The 15,473-nt window shown below is 40.1% G+C and overlaps 1 protein-coding gene across 1 annotated transcript; it reads right to left on the bottom strand.

The window, feature by feature from the left end:
- Positions 1 to 373: 373 nt before the first annotated feature.
- Positions 374 to 10,026, bottom strand: tnfaip6 (tumor necrosis factor, alpha-induced protein 6). The gene is made up of 6 exons (XM_046361082.1): positions 9,852 to 10,026; positions 7,823 to 7,960; positions 6,404 to 6,565; positions 1,646 to 1,874; positions 1,322 to 1,362; positions 374 to 635 (listed from the first exon to the last, which is right to left on the bottom strand). Exons 1-6 carry the CDS (start codon positions 9,949 to 9,951, stop codon positions 508 to 510), a joined length of 798 nt encoding a protein of 265 aa, XP_046217038.1. The 5' UTR covers positions 9,952 to 10,026; the 3' UTR covers positions 374 to 507.
- Between the last annotated feature and the right edge of the window lie 5,447 nt (positions 10,027 to 15,473).

The following is a 15,473-nucleotide window of genomic DNA, read 5'->3' as shown; positions in this document are numbered from 1 at the left end:
ATTTTTTTAAGCATAAATGAAAATCCTGCAAATGCTCTTTTTATTTGAAAAATTATAGTCTACATTTGCAGAATAATAAATAATAATAAAGCCTATATCCAAATAACTAACTCCCTATTACTCTGTGCTATATAAGCCTAATCAGGTAATTGTATAATTGTGTATTGCATTTCTATTGACAATGTTCCAAATTGGTGAAAATTAATTTCACTGAACATCCCAAAATTGTGCTACAACATTATTTACTGAATAACTCAATTCAAAACTTGATGATCATCCTAAACAATTATAAGGATGGGGAGGGACATTGAAGTACAGTAGTGACAAACTCAACAACACCCAAATCAAATAAAACATTCAACATGTGAGGTTATACATTTAATACAGCATTTATTTGCTTTCCCTTGAAGACAACAAGGATACACACATCAATTACATGAGTAAAAACGACAACATTATAAATACAATCGGAAACATTAACATAAAAAACATCTATTAAATAATTTGTCAAGTGAAGTAGTAGCTGGTGTCATTCTGGAAGTGGTGGAGAGAAGAGTTCACAGCAATGTACTCCAGCTGGAAGCCTCCTGCCACTACAGAGGCATCGGACAGGAACTTTAGTGTCATCACATTCCCTGTGGGAGAGAGAAACGGGGAAAGGTGACATTTGGATATTTGCTATGTGGATATATCAAATCTCATTTTATTTGTCACATACAAGTGTTCAGCAGATGTTATTGTGGGTGTTGCGAAATGCTTGTGTTTCTAGCTCCAACAGTGCAGTAATATCTAACAAGTAATATCTAACAATATACACAATCTAAAGTAAAGGAATGGAATTAAGAATATATAAATACTTGCACGAGCAATGTCAAAGTGGCATAGACTAAGATACAGTAGAATAGGATAGAAAACAGTATATAATTACAATATGAGTCATGCAAAATATGTCAACATGATTAAAGTGACTAGGGTTCCATTATTAAATGGGGGCCAGTGGCCAGTGATTTCCAAGTCTAAATGGATATATTGCTATGTGTATAAAGTACTGATAATACCTCCTGTCCTGATATTTGAAATGTGGACATAGTTTATCAAAGAAATCCATTATAACTAAAAATCGATAAACAATTGATGATTAAAAAAGGGCTTTGCCTGATGCCTACAACCGCAGCACAGCCATACTAAAAAAGTCACAACACACCTCCTCTTGTGTACATTTGCTTTAATCATTGGCAGAAATATACAGTAACTTCTTGATCTATAATAATGAATATTCATCATAATATGGTAATAAAATAGGAATGTGTTTGTTTCATACCTGTGCTAATTAAGTCATCTGGTAAGTAATCTCCACAGTACCTGGAAATAATACATGTATTTATTTGATCGTAGAGTAACATGTTGACAAAATGGTCATACGAAACACAACTAGAGGACAGTAGCCTATGTTATGACAGTATGTTGTGTGAAAAGAGAGTCTTATGAGTCTTGTGAGTCTATATGAGTATCAATACATTTAGTACAATGCACCTTTCTGACATCTTGGATAAGACTGTAACAACCCTGAATCAACCATACAATGTAAACTCAACAAATTAAAACTTAATGCAAAGGCGCATTCAATCAAAAGCTGGATCCTCACCTCCCGGCAAAGCCAGAGACGTCATCATAGCTGTCATAGATCTCCAGGTAGTCTGCTAGACAGGACGTGTCCTCCTCCACGTCGAACTCCAGGAAATGCAGGCGTATCCTATGTCCATAGCGCACACGGATGTGCCAGTAGCAGATCTGCTCATCTTGGTACTCCTCTGGGTAACCAGGTGACTGGATGATCTTCTGCTGGTCTGTCAGAGTTCCTCCACACTCCTTCGCTGTGGACCATGAGAGAGGAGGAGACAGGATGAGCAAACGTTATATTAGAAATGATAGATATAGTGTAACAGATCAAATAGAAAGAACACAATAATAAGCATAATTAATCAACTAAAATAGATCCAGAGGACTTTCAATTAGTCGCTTTCCTTAGCTGATTGTAAATAATAAAGAGAAGAGAATATTCTGCACAATGGCTGTTACTAGACTGTTAATAGTAATGCTGTAGACATAACAAGTTTATTAAAACACACATCAGTGTGTTTGTTACATGTGCTATCAACATATGCATTATGATACATGTTAAGGATACCCCCCCACTTTGTGCAATTTCCGCCTGAAGACATACCCTATTCTAACAGCTTGTAGCTCAGGCCCAGAAGCAAGGATATGCATATTCTTGTTACCATTTGATTAAAAACACTCTGAAGTTTGTGTAAATGTGAATTGAATATAGGAGAATATAACACAATAGATCTGGTAGAAGAAAATACAAGGAAATAAAAAGGCGTTTTTCAGTTATTTTATTGTTGTAGCATCTTTAAAATAAACTAGAACATCAACATATTCAGTTATGATACTCTGGATACTTTTACATGAGAGAATAACCAGGCAACAGTATTTCCCCAAAGTTTCAGACAGATGCCTCTAGGAATGAGTGAGGTACATGCCATTGGGTATGTAGTCACCCAGGTGTCCCTCACAAGTTTCCCAAATGTACCCAAGTGGCCGAATTGGTACATGGGTACATTGCTGAAAATAACTATATACAAAATTTAAAAAAAATATTCACACATACCCGGAAACATGTATTTTGGAAAATTGAAGAAAAAAATGAAGATTTCCAAAATGTTTCGGTTAGGCTATAGAAATGGATTATATGAACAAAACAACCCTTTATTGTTTCGTGGTGACCTTTACTGTTGCCAAAAGAAGAAGATATTCAAAGGTAATTGATGAATTTTAGTGCAATTTTTGACTTTTGTGAAAAATGTACTTTGCTGTAACTTACCCAATGTGTTGTCTACTGATCAATAAGCAGATTGGCTGGATTTTTTTTTAAAATCTGACATGGTGACTGGATTAGCAAGAGGTTTAGCTTTCCTTTGGTGTGCTGCATTTCTGATTTAATTGAAGTTAAATATTTTTGATAATTACATATTAGGCAATTTATGTAGAAACGTTCCCAACTGGGAACGGGTTTCCCCAACAGGTTATAATAAAGGGGCGTTCTGCTTGTTTTGTTCTCTTTCACGTGTGATGTGACCACTGAATGAAGTTAGAAATGGGAAAAGAGACTTCCTTGTCATTTCAATGAAGAAAATGAAAGGAGCAGTTTGGATTAAATTAACTGAAAGCTCTAGATCCCTTGGATTTGTAAAGGGAAAATGATTGTATTTAGGAGCTGTTTTATGCAATTCATCGATGAAATGCGAACCATACATCCTCTAAGTCACAGGCAATTATGAGTAAAATGAGTGGCTGTGCCCTAAATGGCACCATATTACCTATTTAGTGCATTACTTTTGACCAGAGTGCTATGTCAAAAACTAGTGCACTAATAAGGAAATATGGTGCCATTTGGGACACAGGTAGTATCTTAAGGCAGCTATCTCATCCAATGAGGCAACCTCTTCCATGTTGAGTACGGTCGTCACATGTGCTGCCAACTCCAAATGTATCATTCTCCACCATGAAAACATCATGACAGGTCCCAATACAGCTGTTTTGTCATGATTAATTTTAAAATGAGGTGTAAGTGTTATTTACAATACCTGGATAAAGGTCTTACCACATACTGTACAGCCGTGGCCAAAAGTTTTGTGAATGACACAAATATTAATTTTCACAGTCTGCTGCCTCAGTTTGTATGATGGCAATTTGCATATACCCCAGAATGTTATGAAGAGTGATCAGATTAATTTCAAAGTCCCTCTTTGCCATGCAAATGAACTGAATCCCCCCAAAACATTTCCACTGCATTTCAGCCCTGCCACAAAAGGACCAGCTGACATCATGTCAGTGATTCTCTCATTAACACAGATGTGAGTGTTGACAAGGACAAGGCTGGAGATCACTCTGTCATGCTGATTGAGTTCAAATAATAGACTGGAAGCTTTAATAGGAGGGTGGTGCTTGGAATCACATGCCGTCATCATTGCTTTGCACAAAAAGGGCTTCACAGACAAGGATATTTCTGCCAGTAAGATTGCACCTAAATCAACCATTTATCAGATCATCAAGAACTTCAAAGAGAGCCGTTCAAATTGTTGTGAAGAAGGCTTCGAAGCGCCAAAGAAAGTCCAGCAAGCGCCAGGACCGTCTCCCAAAGTTGATTCAGCTGCGGGATCGGGGCACCACCAGTACAGAGCTTGCTCAGGAATGGCAGCAGGCAGGTGTGAGTGCATCTGCACGCACAGTGAGGCGAAGAGTTTTGGAGGATGGCTTAGTGTCAAGCAGGGCAGCAAAGAAGCCACTTCTCTCCAGGAAAAACATCAGGGACAGACTGATATTTTGCAAAAGCTACAGGGATTGGACTGCTGAGGACTGGGGTAGAGTCATTTTCTCTGATGAATCCCCTTTACGATTGTTTGGGGCATCTGGAAGAAAGCTTGTCCGGAGAAGAGAAGGTGAGCGCTACCATCAGTCCTGTATCATGCCAACAGTAAAGCATCCTGAGGCCATTCATGTGTGGGGTTGCTTCTCAGCCAAGGGAGTGGGCTCACTCATCATTTTGCCTAAGAACACAGCCATGAATAAAGAATGGTACCAACACATCCTCTGAGAGCAACTTCTCCCAACCATCCAGGAAAGGTTTGGTGACGACCAATGCCTTTTCCAGCATGATGGAGAACCTTGCCATAATGGAAAAGTGATAACTAATTGGCTGGGGGGGAACAAAACATCGATATTTTGGGTCCATGGCCAGGAAACTGCCCAGACCTTAATCCTATTGAGAACTTGTGGTCAATCCTCAAGAGGCGGGTGGACAAACAAAACCCAACAAATTCTGACAAATGCCAAGAATTGATTATGCAAGAATGGGTTGCCATCAGTGGGCCAGAAGTTAATTGACAGCAAGCCAGGGCGGATTGCAGAGAACCTGAAAAAAAAGAAGGGTCAACACTGCAAATATTGACTCTTTGCATCAACTTCATGTAATTGTCAATAAAAGCCTTTGACACTTATGAAATGCTTGTAATTATACTTCAGTATTCCATAGTAACATCTGACAAAAATATCTAAAGACACTGAAGTAGCAAACTTTGTGGAAATTAATATTTGTGTCATTCTCAAAACTTTTGGCCACGACTGTATGTCCCAAAGAGTTACAGTTTAAAGACTGGGTTCTTACCACATGACATAAAGTATTAGATTTTCATATCATCTACAGACAAGTTAGACCATTAAGAATTCAGTGTGTTCCTTGTTGGATTTAAACCTCAACATGTTGCTTTGCCTCGTCATTCTACAGTACAAAAATGTTCATCGTCTAGAGAGAAATCCCAGTCATTGGGTATTTAGTGTCCCTTGTTGGCTTCACACCTAGAGGTGTTTCTTTGCCTCATCCATAGTCTTGTGTAAGTATCTGCCTCACCATTCTATAAGACTGAGAAACCATTAAACAGTCCAGCCTCTATTGGCTCTCTCCAGAAGCATATTGGCATGGATGCACACTTTAGAGCCACTCCTGAAACCTTACTAAACCTCTTAAAATTTCACAGGCAGTTATGCCGGGTGTTTATATTAATAATATTGCATTTGCAACCTTTTCCAGATATACTGAGATGGATAGGAAGCTAAATATCTTTCAACAAGAAAACAATCTTCAACTCCATGTATGACCCCAGTCAGAGACAATCTTTATGAAATGAATCAACATTTAGTTGGCTGTTGGCGTTCTTTTCCCTCCTGTCGTCCATCATGACAGCTCAAAGGCATTCAGGTCTCGCTTCATCTGCAAGGCTTTGGTGAATCATCTGGAGTGTCTACAGCTGTCCATCACCCCATCACTCATAGGCCAGACTATTTCAGTTGCAGTTATCACTGTTACTACTCCAGTGTCCTGCCTTACTCATGTTGGGAGTTCTTATGAGGTCTTTATCCAAACCACAGCCCACCCTGCCCATGTACAGTCATCAATGTGTCCCACTAGTACGTTAGCCTACATGTCATGGACCACAATCAACTTTACAACTCTGACCCTGTGTGTCCTTAACCTCGCCCCTTAGAAACCAATGTCTGTCTGACTCAACCACACACTCATCTCATATGGTGGAGACTCATGGTCGATTAAACACACCCAGGATTGCCTAAACCTCCATTTGTCATGCAAGCAGACGGGTTCAAATATTATTTGAAATCCTTCAAATACTTTGAGAGTTTTCTTTAGCCTGCCTGGAGAGTCAGGTGGGTGAAGTTTGCACTTTAAAAAATGTTATATTGGTTCCATTTGCAACAGTCAGTTCAATCAATCACAGATCGAGAATTTGAAATGATTTGGAAACCAGGTCTGTTCACTACTCACAGTTGGGGTTGTAGCAGTAGACGTCCCATCTTTCACTCTTGTTCAGCCTGTACCCGTAGTCGATGACACCAACCTTCCCAAAACCACAGTTGGCACCAGCTTTGACGATAGGGTAGCCTACACGACCTTTGTCATACCACCCAGCCGCACACACGTGAAAGCCTAGGAATGAGGGACAAAGAATTAGCCTGGTAAGAAACTGAATTTGCAAAGTTTCGGGCTAAGAGTGTCATATTGGTAAAATCATAAGAGAGCTTGGTTTCTATAACTAGCATCCCCCTCTTAGTACCACAGATAAAACACTCTTACAGAAGATCCATGGCCATATTGGGTTACCACAAGCCATTCGTCTTGCTCGTATTCTCAAAACAAAACCCTGTCTTTGGAAATGCTACACGGTCTCTGTCAAAAATGTGCCTTCCACTGACTTTGCATCTGCAATTACAAGCGGGCCATTGATGTGGGGATGTGGATGGGTGGTGGGTCGTGGGGGTAACGCATAATGAACTCCAATGTATCTAAAAAAAAAGCCTCCAGTCACAATCAGTGGACCACAGTCAGTCAGGAAATGCAGGGGAGACAAACTCAGACCTCCTAGGATAATTGGCCATGGGGCAGCTCTGCTTTAACCACAGACATACAAGTGGTGGTTTCCCAAGACAGGGCCTGGTCTGGCTACAGTTTGTCTGCCATGGTAATGTTAACATAAGCCAGCCAGGCAGGTGTTACTGTTCTTACTATACTGGGAAGACGTCTCAAGCTGGTACCAATTCACTACCTATAACCCTTCTCCTTGACCCTAAACCTTTGATGTTTGATCTGTAAAGTGTAGGAAATATGGTGAAAACAACATCCCCCTGCAGTATACTGCTTACATGTATATACCTTTCAGATCTACAGACATCGAAGGGTTAGGGCCCAGGGGAAAGGGTGGGGAGCAGATTGGGACCGGCTGAAGTCCCACAGAGCAACAGGCTGTAGTGTAGTGGCAAGACATCTTTGATTGATTTCATGGGAGAAAGGCAAGATAAACACACTTTATTCTGGCATTGCTTGTCCAGTGAACACATGGTTGGATAATTTAAACTGTTTAATAATTAGTGCTCTTGGGCAAACTGTCAGGCATCGTTAATCAACAGTGATAATGGCATTTTGTAAACTCAGGGCTCAGGGGCCACTCATTAGTTGCCACTGCTTATTTTGAAAGTCTGCATTGACATTGACAGAATCCAATTGGAAACATTATGCTGCTTCTGAGTTGTAGTCCTCCAGACTCTTTCCTTGTAAATTCAGAGAGAGGGGGGGAGAAAGAGACAGAGACAGAGTGAGAAAGAGAGAGCGCAGGGTGAGGGAGAGAGATGGAAGACATGGACAAGAGGGGACTGGGGGGATTGGGAGGATAGGGACATTATTGTAAACCTATTTGACGAGCAGCCTCCAGTTGATCGTAAGTGGCCAGATTTCCTCCTTCGTATTTGCACACCGTCTTGGCCTCCTTATAAGTCAGCTGGTATCTCCCTTTACGCGATTCCCTGTGGTAGACTCCAGCAGCTTGCTCTGTCCAGAAAAAAAGACGTCCCACTCAGTCAGTCAACACTGCTATCACTATCAAAGCACTACAGATAGACAGATATGCTGCCAATGCCTGTGTAGTATCCCACTGCCACAACCACAATGATACGTATCCAGGCAACAGAAAAACAAGTGGAAAATATTATGTTTAACAAGATTGGGGGAATCCTTCTCGGGGAGCTAGAACAAGCAAAGTGGCATACAGACTAAGAAGTTCATAGCGGAAGAAAAGAAACACGAAACGCCCACGGTGGATAGTCCAACATCTTTCAACTCTGTAATGTGTTGTGGTTGGATAGAAAGCCTTAGGACAGACACTAAGTGTTTGTAATCTCCCTCTCGGGAGTGGTCATACTGCTGTGCTTCCCTATGGGGGGTCCACCTTTGAACCTGTTTTGACATCAGGCATGTGTGACCTTGTAGGACTTGGAGTGCAGTCCAAGCTGGCTACGAGTCAATGTTTGCAACTACTAGTCAACCTCTTCCTCCAAGGTGCCTTATGAGGTGGTACCTCATTTTCAGTATAATCCTAGAGAGTGGTGTGTCTCATTATTAGTCTAACCAAATGATTTGGTGGTTTGGAAACATGCAGTTTAGTTTATGTGTTCCAGATGTGTGTAGGCCTGATGGGCAAGTTGAGCTCATTAACTCTATCAGAAGTAGTCTATACGACACATTCCGTTGAAAGTAGTTTGAGGGTGGGAAAAAACGTTTTGCCTGTGCTGCAGATGGGCTATATCGGTCTGCTAATACAGGAATATAAATAGGCCCAGTGCACTACTTTTGTGAGAAAAAAATATCTATATCTATTTTTTTTGGGGGGGGGTGCTGCAGCAGCCTCAGCACCCTTAATTCCTGCAGCTATGGGTTGGGCCAAATTCAGTCTTCAATATAATATTATTAGAAAATAAGCAGACTGGTCTATAAACTCAGTGTGTCAAGGTCAGATGCAATAGGAGTGGGTCTGTCTCTGTTTTACACACGAAATGTGGAGTCTGATAAAACTTTCTGTCCTATTTTTTCATTGCTATGCCCTAACATAAACACTGAAAGAATGTTCTGCACAGAAATTTGCACAGCTTTCTTGTTCGTGTGTGTTTCTCGTCCCTTAGACAAAATGAAGTCATGCTTTGCAAGACGCTCATGCATGTGTACAGTCGTAAATTTGTCCCGTCTCCAACTGTGCCCACTACCCAAACACACACCATAGTGATATGTGCAATTTAATAACGTTACAACATAACGGTAAAACTGATGTAGACAAAGTGTTATCAGGGTTAATTAATGCTACATGTTTTTAGGTCAAAAAAATATATATAAATAACCTATGTTGTACAGGATTGTGAGATTATGTTGAAGATAAAGACCTGTTAGAGAAGTGAACATATAAAGCTAAACTTTTTCTAACACATGGAAATGATAATTAGCCTAAGTTTGTAGACACATCAAAGAGGCTTCACACGGGTTCGATCCCGGGCTGTATCACAACCAGCCGCGTTAGGGAGTCCCATAGGCGGCGCACAATTGGCCCAGCGTCGTCCGGGTTAGGGTAGGGTTAGGCCGGGGTGGGCCATTGTAAAATAGAATTAACAAAAGAGAAACCGGCGCCTATTATAGGCCTATGTACAAGCAACCAAAACAAAAGAAAACCATACCACACTTTTTGAAAGATTCAGTGTCATTGTTGTGCTAAACGTTACATCGGAACATTCCACAACCATATTGTAAAACACAACACATAAATCTTTCAGGAGAACGTCCTACAGAAAGCCAATGTTTCCAACCGCAGTTGTTGGAATGCTTAACAGTTCAAAAAGTAGCCTATCCTTGTTGGGAAAGTAATGACCCCAAAATCACAAAAGAAAACATGATTTACCCAACCAAATGGAGTTATGAAAGATTCCATTTCTGAAGCCCCACGCTTGCACTTCCTTCAAGAAGAAGCAGATGGCCCAGATGACAGTGAAGATGCGCATCCTCCTCCTGAACAGAACAGAGCTGTGCGCAACGGGTTGATATCCTCTCGCCAGCTGCTACCGCTCGCGCTGTGCTCGCTGCTCATCTGGCGACTGGCCTTTTAAATAGACTGCCCCAGCGGCGCGCTCTGCCAAGGCTAAGCGTCAAGGTAATGAGAATACGTTGCCCAACACGGAGAAGTGACCATACATAGACTTATGGGAATTTACCAGTGGGGGACCATGACCTGCGTTAGATTTAAAAGAGTCTGTGTCATGCGTTAAGGCATAAAGACATCCATATTCATCACGAAACAATGTGTTCATGCAAAAGAACACACTTCTTTAATCATGTTTTTAGGCCTATAGAGGGGACACAATGGCTAAAATATCCCCATAGATGTTGCCACTACCTTTATCACCCTCTTTGGTCAAGTGCCACTTAACTAAAAAAATATACCTGGTTGTCAGTGGCAACTGATTAATGGAGGGTAAGGTTATCTGATATTCTGCTTTATTTTACCAAGGCTTAGACAATAAATATTCACAGATTTATTGCTGGAAGTATGTTGTTGAAGGGTACACTTTAAAAAAGGATGTTCTACTGTATGAAAATAATATTTCCATGTATCAGGTTGCCTAGATAGGTTTCCAAAAAAGTTGATATCTAGTATCTCAGAGGTATAGGAGGCACAGAGGCCTATTTGGGGTGTGGGACTTTCTTTCATGCTAACCAGGATAATTACTGAAGATCTGATGTCAATAGATAAAATGGTAACATATGTATCCTGGTATTTAAAGGCTAAAATGGTTGGGTTTAGAAAATTATCTGGTAATTATCTGTCTACCAATGCTGCTGAGAAAGGCATTTATATACGGTCTAAGAACCTCTCCCTTCATCCATCAAGATGAATCTTTCTATTGGTTGGTATGTTAAGACTAACATATACAGTGCCTTGCGAAAGTATTCGGCCCCCTTGAACTTTGCGACCTTTTGCCACATTTCAGGCTTCAAACATAAAGATATAAAACTGTATTTTTTGTGAAGAATCAACAACAAGTGGGACACAATCATGAAGTGGAACAACATTTATTGGATATTTCAAACTTTTTTAACAAATCAAAAACTGAAAAATTGGGTGTGCAAAATTATTCAGCCCCTTTACTTTCAGTGCAGCAAACTCTCTCCAGAAGTTCAGTGAGGAACTCTGAATGATCCAATGTTGACCTAAATTACTAATGATGATAAATACAATCCACCTGTGTGTAATCAAGTCTCCGTATAAATGCACCTGCACTGTGATAGTCTCAGTGGTCCGTTAAAAGCGCAGAGAGCATCATGAAGAACAAGGAACACACCAGGCAGGTCCGAGATACTGTTGTGAAGAAGTTTAAAGCCGGATTTGGATACAAAAATATTGATAATATTGAAATGGAAGGAGTATCAGACCACTGCAAATCTACCAAGACCTGGCCGTCCCTCTAAACCTTCAGCTCATACAAGGGGAAGACTGATCAGAGATGCAGCCAAGAGGCCCATGATCACTCTGGATGAACTGCAGAGATCTACAGCTGAGGTGGGACACTCTGTCCATAGGACAACAATCAGTCGTATATTGCACAAATCTGGCCTTTATGGAAGAGTGGCAAGAAGAAAGCCATTTCTTAAAGATATCCATAAAAAGTGTAGTTTAAAGTTTGCCACAAGCCACCTGGGAGACACACCAAACATGTGGAAGAAGGTGCTCTGGTCAGATGAAACCAAAATTGAACTTTTTGGCAACAATGCAAAACGTTATGTTTGGCGTAAAAGCAACACAGCTCATCACCCTGAACACATCATCCCCACTGTCAAACATGGTGGTGGCAGCATCATGGTTTGGGCCTGCTTTTCTTCAGCAGGGACAGGGAAGATGGTTAAAATTGATGGGAAGATGGATGGAGCCAAATACAGGACCATTCTGGAAGAAAACCTGATGGAGTCTGCAAAAGACCTGAGACTGGGACGGAGATTTGTCTTCCAACAAGACAATGATCCAAAACATAAAGCAAAATCTACAATGGAAATGGTTCAAAAATAAACATATCCAGGTGTTAGAATGGCCAAGTCAAAGTTTTTCAGTTTTTGATTTGTTAAATTTTTTTGAAATATCCAATAAATGTCGTTCCACTTCATGATTGTGTCCCACTTGTTGTTGATTCTTCACAAAAAAATACAGTTTTATATCTTTATGTTTGAAGCCTGAAATGTGGCAAAAGGTCGCAAAGTTCAAGGGGGCCGAATACTTTTGCAAGGCACTGTAAATAATATCAGGCCAGTATTTTCCAGACCAGAGAACTTTGAACACTGCTGGCTAAGAATGAGGCCGTTTGACAAGGTTGTTCAAGACTACTATGATATTCGAGTGTGCTTAATGTCTCCGGGTTTTTCTGTCATTCTGCAATTGACCAATTTTTCAGTATTCAGCAATCTCAGCGTAATTTGAGTATGAACTTGTTGGAGTCAGCACTGAAGGCAATGATGACTCTTCTGAACTGGTTCCAGACAAGTTACAAGAAATGAGCCGAACCTTCTCAATTCCCCCAAGTGTCTCTTCCATTTACACCCACACATGGAAACTCTGGCTCAGACACAGTAATTGCCATATTGGTTACTGTCGAAATTTTAAAGGACTTTGATCATCGTTATATATGACATACAGGCCTATGTACAAGCAACCAAGCAGCCACAATTACTCGCAGCTTAGGCAATAAAGTTGAATGGTAAATGATCTGCCCTGTTTACATTTTTCATTGAATTGTGTGTTTTGTAACAGTTTGCCTTCAAATTGAAAGGATCAGTACTTGTATGTGTTATCCTCAAACACAGAATCGCAGCGATAACATGTTATTATAAAGTGTCGTAATTACATGGTTATTATAAGATCACATTAATTTGAGACAAAAAAAACTTTAGGTCTTAGTTTCCAGCTGTTTTCAACAGGCAGAAATCCTACTTAAGTAGTACTTAAGTAAAAATACTTTAAAGTACTAATGAAGTCTGTTTTTGGGGTCTGTCTACTTTACTATTTATATTTTTGACAACTTTTACTTTCACTACACTACATTCCGAAAGAAAATAATGGACTTTTTACTCCATAGATTTTTCCTGACACCTAAAAGTACTTGCTACCTTTTGAATGCTTAGCAGGATAGGAAACGGGTACAATTCACACACTTATCAAGAGAACATGGTCATCCCTACTGCCTCTAATCTGGTGGATTCACTAAACACAAATGCTGGATCTGTAAATTATTTCTGAGTGTTGGAGTGTGCCCCTGGCTATCCGTAAATTAAAAAAATTAAATAATGTTGTCTGGTTTTCTTAATATAGAAAATATGAAATTATTTATATATTTACATATACTTTTGATACTTAAACCAAATACTTTTAGACTTGTACTCAAGTAGAATTTTGCTTGGTGATTATGAATTTTACTTGAGTCATTTTCTATCAAGGTATCTTTACTTCTACTCAAGTATGATAATTGGGTACTACAATTTCCCCCTGTGCTTGCCCTCACTATACTTTCCCACAGTCCCTAATGTCCTTTAAATCTCAGTATTTTAACCGTGTTAAAACTATACCCACCCTCCATTCCTACTAATACACACACAGGGACAGCTTTTTATATACTTGTTCATTCTCTCATTCTCCCATTCTCTCACTATGTCATCTGGTGCTACTTTGGGTCATAAGACAAATGCAGTGGTCTCTTATGTATATCTGCAGTATGTACTGTATGGTACATGCAGTCTGTGGTAAACAGTTTATGTAACTGTATTATAATTACAGCCTCCCACATGCTCTGGTAATTGGGTGTGTGTGACAATTATACTGTACAATATTTACATCTCACTACATGTCAAAGACATTCTAGGCTTGTGTTCTTTTCACCATCCGGACTCCCTCTGGCAGGGCCTGTGCGGCCATTGTTTACTATAGCCCAGTAAAGCCACGACAACATGAAACACAGGAGGTCGGGTGTAGAAGAGAGAGGGATAAGGGGGTCTTTGTTTGCAGGCTGCTTTTACTGTGTTGCAGCTCCATGACTTAACATCCTGCCGTCGTGTGCCAAACTGGTGGTGGTGCGCTCTCTCTCTTTCTCTCTCTAACCTTTTCTCTGTTGGTTCACAACACACAGTCTGCAGCTGGACACGTACCTGGGTTCAAATAGTATTTGTTTTCTTTCAAATAATTTGAGTGTTTGATTCAGCCTGCTAGAATGCCTGGTGGGACTATCCAATTGGTTCCATTGTGCCAGTAAAGCTGAATTGAGCGCATCTTAAGTATTTGAATGAAAACAAATATTATTTGAACCCAGGACCGAAGACCATATGGCATGTGGGCAGTGAGTTAAACATACAGAATCCTTTCCCTATAGCATATTATTAACCCTCTGGGTTTGCCATCCCTGATGAGAACATGAGGGATACTGTAGCTAAAGACTCATATGCCATAGTGTGGTTTTTCCAAGAGAGGAGTTCAACAGAAAGTCAGCAGCAACTTGTCTTTTGACAGATTAAATTCCTTTTAACCCCTGTATAATAATACATCTGTGTCATGTTCGTCGTATAGAGGAGACCAAGGCGCAGCGTGATGTGAATACATTCTTCTTTAATAAAAGGAAGAACACTAAACAAACTATACAAAACAACAAAATGAACGTGACGCTATAAAGACCGAGTGCTGACATGCAACTACACATAGACAATAACCCACGAAATACCCAAGGAATACGGCTACCTAAATATGGTCCCCAGAGACAATGATAAACAGCTGCCTCTGATTGAGAACCAATCCAGGCAACCATAGACATAAAAACACCTAGACTAGAGACAAACCCCATAAACATACAAAAACCATAGACAGGACAAAAACACATATCACCCTCATCACAGCCTGACCTAACCAAAATAATAAAGAAAACAAAGAATACTAAGGTCAGGGCGTGACAATCTGTGGCAGACGTTTATAGTCGCTGTCCGTGCACCCGCAAAAATCGAATTAGCATAATAAAAGTTTCCCATAAAAATTTGTCAGTTTAAGCCAGAGATATGTTGTTTGCATTGGATGTATCTCAATCCACTATTAGTATTTTTTCCACCTTTATTTAACCAGGTAGGCTAGTTAAGAACAAGTTCTCATTTGCAACTGCAACCTGGCCAAGATAAAGCATAGCAGTGTGAACAAACAACAACACAGAGGTACACAAGGAGTAAACAATGAACAAGTCAATAACATAGTAGGAAAAAAAGAATTTATATACATTGTGTGCAAAAGGCATGAGGAGGTAGGCAATAAATAGGCCACAGGAGTGAATAATTACAATTTAGCAGATTAACACTGGAGTGATACATGATCAGATGAACATGTGCAGGTAGAGATACTGGTTTGCAAAATAGCAGAAAAGTAAATAAAATAAAAACAGTATGGGTATGAGGTAGGTAAATTGGGTGGGGTATATACCAATGGACTATGTACAGCTGCAGCGATCGGTTA

The sequence above is a fragment of the Oncorhynchus gorbuscha genome, linkage group LG09 (assembly GCF_021184085.1).
Source record: "Oncorhynchus gorbuscha isolate QuinsamMale2020 ecotype Even-year linkage group LG09, OgorEven_v1.0, whole genome shotgun sequence".
NCBI lineage: Eukaryota > Metazoa > Chordata > Actinopteri > Salmoniformes > Salmonidae > Oncorhynchus > Oncorhynchus gorbuscha.
Note: the sequence above shows the minus strand (reverse complement) of the source record. Positions and strands in the feature narration are given on the sequence as shown.